The sequence below is a fragment of the Malus sylvestris genome, chromosome 6 (assembly GCF_916048215.2).
Source record: "Malus sylvestris chromosome 6, drMalSylv7.2, whole genome shotgun sequence".
NCBI lineage: Eukaryota > Viridiplantae > Streptophyta > Magnoliopsida > Rosales > Rosaceae > Malus > Malus sylvestris.
In genome coordinates, this window is record NC_062265.1 from 19931727 (window position 1) to 19943625 (window position 11899).

The 11899-nt window shown below is 37.3% G+C and overlaps 1 protein-coding gene across 1 annotated transcript; it reads right to left on the minus strand.

The window, feature by feature from the left end:
- Positions 1-3030: 3030 nt before the first annotated feature.
- Positions 3031-4138, minus strand: LOC126627426 (uncharacterized). The gene is made up of 2 exons (XM_050296957.1): positions 3663-4138; positions 3031-3356 (listed from the first exon to the last, which is right to left on the minus strand). The coding sequence occupies exons 1-2, from the start codon at positions 3961-3963 to the stop codon at positions 3322-3324; spliced, it is 336 nt and encodes a 111-aa protein (XP_050152914.1). The 5' UTR covers positions 3964-4138; the 3' UTR covers positions 3031-3321.
- Positions 4139-11899: the final 7761 nt, after the last annotated feature.

Sequence of the window (11899 nt, forward strand, 5' to 3'; positions counted from 1 at the left end):
TGGCTTTATCCATTAAAGAGAATGGAAAAGCCTTCATCTTCAAAATACTTCCGTCGACGTTAACCGGAGTCATGCTTGAACACACCACTTCAAATTCTTTTAAATGCTTGTTCGGATCCTCCATAGACAGACCATGATATTTTGGAATGTGGTGGAGCAAACTTGACTTCAACTCGAATTCCTCGGTCTTTCCTTGGGCAGCCGTGGGATATTGGATACACAAAGGTGCGGCATTATCTAATCCCGAAGCGGCGAGCTCCTTGAGTGTTCGGTTGTCCATGGCCATGTCTTGCACTACTTCTCCCACTTGTGCCGTGGCCTTCTCTTCAACCTCAACTTCTTGCTCTTCTAATTCAGGCTTGGGACTACGAGGATTAGACTCTTGCAATTTCTTTTTCCTTTTCAAAGTCCTCTCAAAATCACCGTCAAAGTCGGAGATATGCTCACGAACAGGTTGTGAGCTACGGGTCATAAACTAGTACCTGCACACAAGAGCAACAAAGTTAATAACCAACTTAAGAGACTCGGCACAAGTAAGGAATTAAGGTGTCTATACACGGCACACAAACAAAACACACACACACGGTGCAAAATTTAAAAACAAAACAAACAAGAAAAACTAAACAATTTAAACAAGACCCAAGACAAGGGATTAGCGACTTTGCTAATCCCCGGCAACGGCGCCAAAATTTGATGCGTAAAATAACTATACACACAAATTAAACCCTCTTTTTATCAATTGTAGTAAAGTATGTAAGTAGGGATCGTTCTAGGCCGAGGATTAGGAGGGATTGCTAAATCACTTGGAAACTGACTTGAAAACGTGAAAACAAAGTTTAAAACACTAACTAGACTCAAAGAATGCAAAACTATACTTTAAAACACTAAAACAAACCAAAAGACTCAAAACAGCCCCTAAACACTCAAAACCACCTTAAAAACACAATCTGGGCAATTTTGGGACTCTCACACAAACTTGGACAAATTTTGGTTTTCTAATGAACTAAAACACTTAAAAACATAATCTAAGACAAGTTCTAATTAATATGACTCAAAGAAATAAGATGGGGTTGATTTTTGACGAAAATAATTAAATTAAGACAAGAACAAAGTAAACAAATTCTTAGACAAATTTGGGTGAATCAAAACACTCTAACACACAACCAAAACAGAAATTAAACACTTTGAAACAATAAAGTAAAAGGGGGATTTTGGTTTTAATGAATTTGAAAACAAAACAAACTTTGTAAAACAAAACAGATTGTAAGTGAATTTGAATGAAACTTATGGATGGAAGATTAGCTAGGAGGTTCTTCTCCACATATGTCACACTTGCATACAAAACGATTTCCAGTTGCTTTTCGATAAGCTATGAATACTCAACGCCCCAAATTAACCGTGAATTGCACTAATTAACCCTCAGTTTTTTCCACAAGTTATTAGGTTGGATGATTGCATACGACAACCCAAAACATTCCCTACAAGTTCCCTACATGAATTGCATAATAGAGATACAAGCAAGAATCATTAAGTTCTATGAAAAACATAAGCATTGACGAGGCACTCGTTACTATGATTTGCATGAAACTTATGCCAAGAGTTTACTTAACGTGATTGTGACTAGCAACCTTCACTACTTGTGAATATAAGTTTATAACGATTAGGTGAAACTCCCTTATATTCTAGCGTCAAATTCATGCATGAAAATTAAGCGTGCACTCTTAACCAACATACACAAATTAGTTTTTATATGAACGGATAAGTAAATTGAATTCACAACTTATGAATCACAACTGGATGTAATCAAATCATATTGCAAGTATGAACATAGTTTCGAATCACCCCCTAACTAAGAGGGGTTTAGTTCCTCATACTCATAAAGCAAAGATACATAAAATTAGACATTAAAATCAAAGGAAAGAAAACACCTAAAATGCTCCAACTTGGTAGCAAGTGCATCCAAGATTCCTCATTTCCCTTGCTTGCGGCAGATTGGGTTATGGACAGATTTTGGGTAGTTTTATGATGTAGAATGGATGGGGAATGGTATGGAAGGGTTTAGGGTGAGTGTGGAGTAGTGTTTGATGGTTGGAGGGTGGTGGAGAACTAGGCAAAGAGGGTGGAAGAAGGTGGAGTGGCTGTTATGTTTTCTAGGCACTAGAATGGTGTTTTTTGGGTGTTTTGCTTCCTAGGGTGTGTATGGACGAATTTTTGTGATAAAATGATGAATATGGGGGATTGTCCTTTGGCCAAGGGGTGTAAACATGTATTTATAGGCCCCAAAAACCTTAGAAAATCAGGTTAGGTTAAGGATGAAATGCATGGCAATTTGTGTGTGTGGTGTGCAATGGTCCAAGGGTGAAAATGAAGTAATGATGCAAAGTGTGAAGGGTAAAATGGAGTGGTGTTGTAGCTAGGGAGCATGAATGATTGTGTACATTGCATAGAGATGGAAAGGGAGGTGAAATGTGTCAACAAATGGGTCAAAGGTGCAACAACATGTGTTGCACATGGCATTGGATTCCAAATGTGAATGATGGAGCATCAATTGGTGCATGTAATGGATGTAAATGTTGTCTAAAATCTAATGAGTGAAGGGAACAAGAGGTATCAAGCAATTGAGTGTAATAATTAAATGAATTGAAGCATGAAATTAGAAATTATGTAGGGGATAAGAGTGATCAAGCATGGCATAGAATCCAAAGGGAATTCTATGTGGTTTGCATGGCAAGGAATGCAAGTTGGGGTGACAGATTTTTTGGGCTGTTTTCTTCATCTTTTGGACCATAATTCTTCATATTCTTGGCCTCTTTAGTTCTCAAATTCGTCCATCCACTTGGCCCATGCATTTGCTATCCATTCCAAGCCCGAAACATGCTCCAAAGGCCTCCAAAATGCATCTTCTTGCATACTTTGTACTTAGAGTCTGAAAACACACAAAAATAACTTTGAACACTAAAATAACTAAGGAAATACAACGTAAATGCACAAGAACAAGCTAACTAAGTCGCATAAATATGCTCCTATCAATTCGGACTCCAAATATCACAATGAATTAAAGCAAAATGAGAAGTCGTTGAAATTGAACTTAGACCAAAAGGTTGATGAGTTTGTTTCGCCAAAGGACAAACATCACAAATATGACTAGAATCAAATGAACAATTAAGAAAATTAGATGCTAAAACTTGCAAACAGGTAGAAGAAAGGTGACCAAGATGCCTAGCCCATTGGGAGGATGGTATGGTGAAGATGTTGCATAAAGGTTGACGAGTGTGGATAGAGGAGTCAAGGGCCACGAGATAATATAAATCGCCACGTCGCTTACCCACACCAACCATCGCCTTCGAAACCAAGTCCTGCAAAACACACCAAGAAGGAAAAAAGGTTACGGAACACGATAATCCATCTGTAAGCTTACCAACCTATAAAATATCCACTTTAAAATTAAGGACACATAAAACATCTTTCAAATCAATCGAGGAATTTAAACGAATAGTGCTAGTTAAAGTAATGGGAGCTGAGGCACCACTAGGCAAAGAAACAGGTGGCAAATGCATGCAAAGCAGAAGTATTAACCAAATATGAAGCGGAAGAAGTGATATGATATATAGTGCCGCTGTCAATGATCCATTGACCATGATGAGAAGCGACGGGTAATAAACCTTTGGCAAAGTCATCACTGAAAACTGCATGGGCCTGAGGAGACGAAGAAGATTCCACGTTGTTATTGAAGGCAACAAGAACACGGGAATGCTGCTCAGTTGAAAGATGAGGCATCACAATCTGTAGGTCGTGCAAAGTGGGCTGGCCTTGCACGTGATAGGCTGATGGAGGGACAGGGGTAGTGGTGCGGGCTTGGTGGCTATTGTTGGGTCGAAGACCAATAATGTTGTTGTTGCATCTAGAACTTACAGCACTGTTGCTGCATGAGTAACCAGCATAAGCATTAGAAGTAGCAGACATTGAGGAACGACAAGGTGGCCCCCACGGTTATTTATAGAGGGGATGGCCAACAGGGTAATCGTGAAGTTTGTGACAAGTTTCGTGTGTGTGGAAGTCGTAGTTGCAATAAGTACAGTGGAGATGAAGATGGTCGGAGGAAGTACGGGAAAAACCATGAACCACCATGGCTACAGGTTGGTCTGCAAAACAAAGTAAGCCCCCACAAACGTTGTTTTTCAGCCTAAGAAATTGAGGAGCAACTGTTAAAAAATCTGTTAAGTTAACCATTAAGTGATAATGTGGCAAATATAGGATCCCTATTTGTGTTGATATGGCTGCCACATTTGTCCACATGGCTAAACAATTAATAAAAATAATTAAAAATAATTAATTAAAGAAAAAAACAGAAACCCCATCTTCATCTTCCCTACCCAAGCCACCCCTTCATCCCTTCCACGACTCCACCATTTTCCCCCATCACTTATACACCTTTCTTTAACCATAAATCCCCTTCATCTTCCTTCTCTTATCATTAATCATTTGCTCCAAAATTTTCTCACCCCAGGTCGCAAGCCGATCCACCCCTTCCCCTATCACTTCTACACCTTTATCTAATCATAAGTCCCCTTCTTCATCTTCCTTCTACCATCACCAACCCTTAGCCCCAAATTTCCCCCCCCCCAAGTAACACGCTGCAACCACCCCTTGCCTATCACGAAGGAATTGCATAAGGCAGGTATGATATCAGGCAGCAGCAACGATGCTGGAAGTCACGATTTGAGGAGGCTCGATGTTGCTGCAATCGAACATGAGCTTGGTGGGAGGATAAAGGTGGTCGAAGGAAAAGGTCGAACCGCTGGAAAACCAGATGGGGGCGGAGGTTAGGGGGAGTTGGTGTTTGATAGGGGATGAGAGAAGGGGCGGGTGATGGGGGATGAGAGAAGGGGGTGGGCTTGGGTGGGGAAGATGAAGGGGATTTTTGGTTTTTTTTTTTTTTAACTTTCCTTTAATTAATTTTTTTAATATGTTAAATTTTTTATTAAGTGTTTAGCCACGTTAGCACAAATGAGAACCCCATATTTGCCACGTCATCACTTAACGGTTAACTTAACCGATTTTTTTAACAGTTGTATGAAATTGAAATAAAATAATACTAAATGTATGAGATTGAAATGTTTTAAAGATGTTTAATGAGGTTGTAATTGCACTGAAACCGGAGGGGATAAAATGTAATTTACCCAAAAAAAAAGCTAGGGTTTGAAACCTGCTCTGTATACAATGTAGAAAAAAGATATATGGGCTGATAAGTATGTTTCATTGATACGTGAATAAGTATATATACAATTACATTCCTTGCATAGCAAGAACTATTCCTACTAGTTAGGAATACAATCATAATTTAATTGTAATTATTTTCCTACTTGTCTAACACCACCTCTCACCCTACCTATTAAAAGAAACACTAGGGCAGGTAGGCACTGCAATATTAAGACAGAAACCTCCATGCAATTGTGAAGTGTGAAAGATAAAATCTTATATTGGACAAGGACCAAACTTTGAAGGATTTTATTTATTGTAAGAGTTTTTTTACATTAATTCACATTAAAGGAAAATAGTTTGAACTCGAAACACAATGAAAGACAAATCATTATTGACAATCGTGCAAGAGTTTATAAGAAGTTTTGAGTCACTCCTCACACTGTTAATTAGTTTATAGTAAAAACTCAATTTTCTTGTTCAATATGTTTTCTATGGTTAATTCTCTCTAGCGAGATGATTATTAAAAGATGAGAAAAACGTTGTTGGAAAAAAAAAATGAGTATATAATATGTAGGCATGTTTTAGTGCAATAAGTAATTTTTTGGGTAAATTACACAAAATTATCTCAATTATGGGTCGAATCACAATCTCATATCTCAGGTTTTAAACATTGCAATGTCATACATCAACTTATGAATTCGTTGCAATGTCAGACCTCCGTTAAATTTTCTGTCAATTTGGTTGTTAAATGATGACGTGGTAAGAACGAGATCGCTCTTTTGCCAAGTGGAATAAATTAATAATTTTTTATTTAACAATTTAAATTAATTAAAAAACAAAAAAAATCTCTCCTTCTTCCTTTTTCCCATAACATGTTCGTCCTCCCCTCCTTTCTCCCCAGAACCCTTCATAACTGGGGCTGAAATCTTCAAATTTCCCAATTTATTAGCAATTTTTGGAAGGAAAAAAATTGTTGGTGAATGATTTGGGAGCCCGTTCAGTTTGAGTGGGAGGAGGACAGAGGACCCCGTACTAGGTAGTTCTGCTGGCCAGTGACAAGCATACTCGGGAGTTCTTAACGATCTAGTTGTTATTGTAATGAGCGGTTGTTTGCGAAGATGAAGAGGTTGTCGTTAGGCAAAAGGTGCAAGAATGGGTGAAGATTGTTCTCCTGGCCATGGTCGTTGGTCTCCACAAAACATAGGCAAAGCTACAGAGGGACAGGGAGGGGCGGCTGCCCCTCCCCTCCCCAGAAATAAAGCCTAGGAGAGACTAAAATCAAGCCTAAAAACGAGATTCTGCCCCTCTACTTACTGTTGCTGCTCTGTTGTGGCGCTGTTAAGGCGCTGCGATAGGCAACGAATTCCCTTTTTTCTTCAGAAACCCAAGCCAAAACAATGTCATTTGGACCTGGGATGGAAAACATAATTTAAGTGAAACGGTTCGTTTGGTTAAAACGAAGAACAAAGTAGCAGGGGACCCCTATACACACCCATCGACGCACTTTGTGATGAGGTGGCGATCTGCCATGAGATGAGATGGCAGGTTCTGGCATTCCAAAATCCAAATATGGTATATTTTTCTTGCTAAGTTTTTGGTGATCTATTTGTTATAGTTTCGATAACTAGCTAAGTTTTTAAATCCGATTAACAGGTTAATTAGATGCCATATATGGCCTATACTTATCAAATTTTATCACCACTAATCAAAATATTTGCTAGGAGCCTTTTATGGGTAATTCTATTAACACCCCCACAATCTTATGAAGACACCCCACACCTTAATTTTTTCACTAAAATTTTGCCCTTTACCCCTATTTAACTCAAGCTAGTAGATATTGAAAACCTCGGCCACCTAACTATTCCTTGCCAACGGCTACACCTCCTGCAAAGAGGCAAAAAGGCCCAACCAATCGTAATTTCTCTCTCTCTCACTCTCTATTGCATTTGCATCTGATACTCTAGAAGAAATGTCTGGCTTTTTATTTTTTTATTTTTTATGTTTCTTTGATAGTGAGAGACAAAGAGGGGCCACGATGGGGTGGCATGTGCAGGACAACGACTTCAACGACGAAGGTGATAAAGGTATAAAGGAGCATCCGGGTTGGTGAGTCGAAGTGTTGGATTGTAACCAATGAAATGGGAGTTTCCAGCCGATGTTGATGGAGGTAATCATATATATTTGGTTGTCGAATTAGGCTGCCAGGCATGCTTTTTGTTTTTTGGGGTGGGGATGTGGGGTGGCTTCAGAAGAACGAGGGACAAAGTAGGAATTTTTGAGAAAGTTTTTTAATGTGGAGTGTTGTCATAAAACTGTAGTGTGTGTATAAAACAACCCCTAACTAAAAGAGTTTGTATTTGTATAGATAATATGCATTTTTATTGAAATACATACAATATTATCTACATTAAAAAGTGTGGGGAATGTAAATGCACGTGAAAAAAAAATGTTTCCTCTTGTAATATGATTCGACATGTTGTACTATTAGATTGTTAATCATATCTGAACTATTAATTATAATGTAATCTTTATTTGAGCAAGAATTTGTCTAAAATAATAACACAACGTTCCTAATGGATATCGCCACTAACCTGTAGTGGTCTCATGGAGCTTATTCCTTTCATTTGTAAAACAACCATCTCAAAGAAGTTGTGAATTTAAGCTTGTGGGAGTTGCAACTTCTTATTTGAAGAGGTTGTGACTACAAAAATAACAGGAAAATAGTGGCTTCTTAATAAAAGTCACTCATTAAGTTGGGATATATTAAATAATCCCCTCACTCATGAATGTTGGAGAATCCGTACACTCCATCATTCATCAAAGGAATGATGAAATGGTACATCAATGATCGCGTGATGGCATGGTTGTTTATATTAAGAGATGTGTCTTTGTTTGTATTGATAATGAGTCTATTATGTGATGTTTTCATGACATAAAATATCACCGTCAACAATTGTAATTTGTTTGTATTGATAAATTAAGAATGACATTCATATTGTCTACTATTTAAAAGGATTTGATTGTCTACATTTTCTTGGGACCATTTACCCTTCGAAAGTTTGCCCCACCTCCCGACAAATCCTGGCTTCGCCACTGCCACCAAGAACCGGAAGTAGAACATTTTGTCGTACGATTCGTCATTTTTCTTGGGGTACAACTCGTAGAAGGATTTTCTTCCTCCTCTAACAATGACGCATCTGTCGGGGAGTATATGGTTGGATAACTTGGATGCGTACTAAGGGCGATCGAAGATGAGGGGAAGACGAACGGGTTCTGGGGGAAAACGAAGAAGAGTGTTTTTTTTTAATTAATTATTATTTTATTCCACTTACACGAATGAGCCTCATTCCTGCCACGTCATCATTTAAAAACCAAATTGACATAAAATTTAACAGAGGTTTGACATTACAACGAATTTATAAGTTGAGGTATGACATTACATTATTCAAAATATGAGGTATGAAATTGTGATTCGACCCATAGTTAAGGTAATTTTGTGTAATTTACCCAAAATTTTTGTCGATATTCACAAATATAGGAGGAAAAAAAATACACTACTCACCATTCAACCTCTTAGTTATAGATGATTAGAATACTGCTACATTGTAGGCAAATGAGAATTGATTTGTATACTAAATAATGTTGTATGGTGTAAATGTTCATTGTAAAATGTGATCTACCAAGTATGAAAAATTGTCAAAGAAAGTTTCCTGGTACGTTTATTAGGTTGAAAGGCACTTTGCCTATAAAACAATCATCCAAGTAAGAGAGGAGAACACACGGACGAGAAGGGGAAAGAAACACATCCAAGTTTACCTCTAAAGCTTCACCCCTGCATCTTCAAGTTTGTTTTTGAATCGTGTTTTTACTTTTTATATGCTACTTACAAAAGATTTAAATTTTTAACCAACGAGTAGTCCAACACATAGGCATTATTTGTCTTGGCTAAAATCCAGCTTTGTCATTTTTAGTTGCAAACTCGTTATTTTTTAGATTCGAATCTAAAATCTCTTGTTTACAAGTTAAGATGAATACTAATAGATTATAATATTAAGTGTCGTGCGGCTTTGTCTCTTAGTAATAGTATAGATAACAATGACTAATTGATTAAAAATCGTATTGGTGCTAAATTATGCTAGTAATCTTTGTATTTGTTTGGCATTTCCCTTTCTAGTCAATACCACCTTACTGGTAAAACGACGCATTTATACAGATTAACTAAACTTGCAAAAACAGCGTTTGGTGGGGCACCAATACTCTACGTTGAAGCACAACAGATATAGGAACTATTATCCTCAGACCATCTCCAACCGAAGGGTCCAAATGGCCAGAGGGCCGAAAATAGCCCGAAAACCTTCTCCAACCGAGGGCTAGGCCAAAGGGCTATGGAATCTAAGAGGACCGCATGGAATCAGAAGGGGCTGGAAGGCTGGCTGCCTGGGGCTGACCAGAAAAAATGGAAATCCTGTCGGTTCTAACCGATAGGAATACGTTCATTATTTTACAAAATTTGTTTCATTTTTTTTTTTAAATTCCATTTTTTCCTATAACTTCTATTTCACAAAATTTGTTACATTTTATTTTAAATTCTATTTTTCACCTATAACTTCTATTTCACGAAATTTGTTTCATATTTTTTTTTAATTCTATTTTTTTCCTATAACTTCCTAGGCCATTATACAACATTAAATTAAATTAAGTAACATGAAACAACATTAAACAATATGAAACAATATGAAACAACATTAAATAACATTAACCAATATAAAAATTATACAACATAAAAAAAACATTTAACAACATGAAACTTAAACAACATTTAAGTTGTAGTTTTTAAATAATAAATTACGTTTGGCCCTCGGTTGGATACGGTTTTTTATGATAGGGCTAAAACAAGCTCTTTAGCCCTTTGGCCCTCGGTTGGAGACGGAGGCAAATATAACCATGTACTATTCATTAAAATATTAATATCTTGGAAGGCCAGAGGGCTAAAACAAGCCCTCTGGCCAGCCCTCGATTGGAGATGGCCTCATGGGCTTGCATTTAAGACAATAAGGATGAAATCGGCGGTTAGGTAGGGAGCATCCTCATATACTGTACTCGGTTACAAACACACGAAACCCCACGGGCCACGAATTTGTTTTTCTTTGAACAAACAATGTTATCTCTATTAAGGTGAATGTGGTAAGCTAAGCCTCACAATAGGCTAACAATAATGTGATTCAAATTCACATTTGACAATAATCAAACTTAAGATTATAGGTGAAGAGAAATACTACTACTAATAGCCGGCTGAGCCCATTATTCTCCAAAATAAACGTAGCCGCTAATAGTGGCAAATCCAAAATTCCTGGTACGTTATTCTCCAAAATAAGCGAAGAGAAAGTTTCCTGGTATGTTTCTTAGGTTTAAGTGAAGAGAAAGTTTCCTGGTACGTTTCTTAGGTTGAAAGGCACTTTGCCTATAAAACAATCATCCAAGTAAGAGAGGAGAACACATTGAAGAGAAGAGGAAAGAAACACATCCAAGTTTACCTCTAAAGCTTCACCCCTGCATCTTCAAGTTTGTTTTTGGATCGTGTTTTTACTTTTTATATGCTACTTACAAAAGATTTAAATTTTTAACCAACGAGTAGTCCAAACACATAGGCATTATCTGTCTTGGCTAAAAGCCAGCTTTGTCATTTTTAGTTGATAACTCGTTATTTTTTATATTCAAATCTAAAACCTTTCGTTTACAAGTTAAAATGAATACTAATAGATTATAATAGTATAGATAACAATGTCTAATTGATTAAAAATCGTATTAGTGCTAAATTATGCTAGTAATCTTTGTATTTGTTTGGCATTTCCCTCTCTAGTCAATACCACCTCACTGGTAAAATGACACATGTATACGGATTAACTACACTTGCAAAAACGGCGTTCGGTGGGGCACCAATACTCTACGTTGAAGCATAATAGATATATGAACTATTATCCTCAGGACATCTCCAACCGAAGGATCCAGAGGGCCAGAGGGCTGTGGAATCTGAGAGGGCCACATGGAATCGGAAAGGGCTGAAGGGCTGGCTGCATGTAGCCAGCCATCCAACCTGGGGCTGGCTAGAAAAAATGGAAATCCTGTCGATTCTAACCAATAGGAATACGTTCATTATTTTACAAAATTTGTTTCGTATTTTTTTTTTAAATTCCATTTTTTTCCTATAACTTCTATTTCACAAAATTTGTTTCATTTTATTTTAAATTCTATTTTTTTCATATAACGTCCTGGGTCATTATACAACATTAAATTAAATTAAGTAACATGAAACAACATTAAACAATATGAAACAACATTAAATAAGGATGAAATCGGTGGTTAGGTAGGGAGCATCCTCATATCCTGTACTCGGTTACAAACACATGAAACCCCACGAGCCACAAATTTTTTTTTCTTTGAACAAATAATATTATCTCTATTAAGGTGGAGGGGGTAAACTAAGCCTCACAATAGGCTAACAATAATGTAATTCAAATTCACATTTGACAATAATCAAACTTAAGATTATAAGTGAAGATAAAAACTACTACTAATAGCCGGCTGAGCCCGTTATTCTCCAAAATAAACGCAGCCTCTAACAGTGGCAAATCCGAAATTCCGGAAAAGTACAGCGCCCATTTTGGGATCCCAAACGGCGTCGGTTTAAATACCGCGA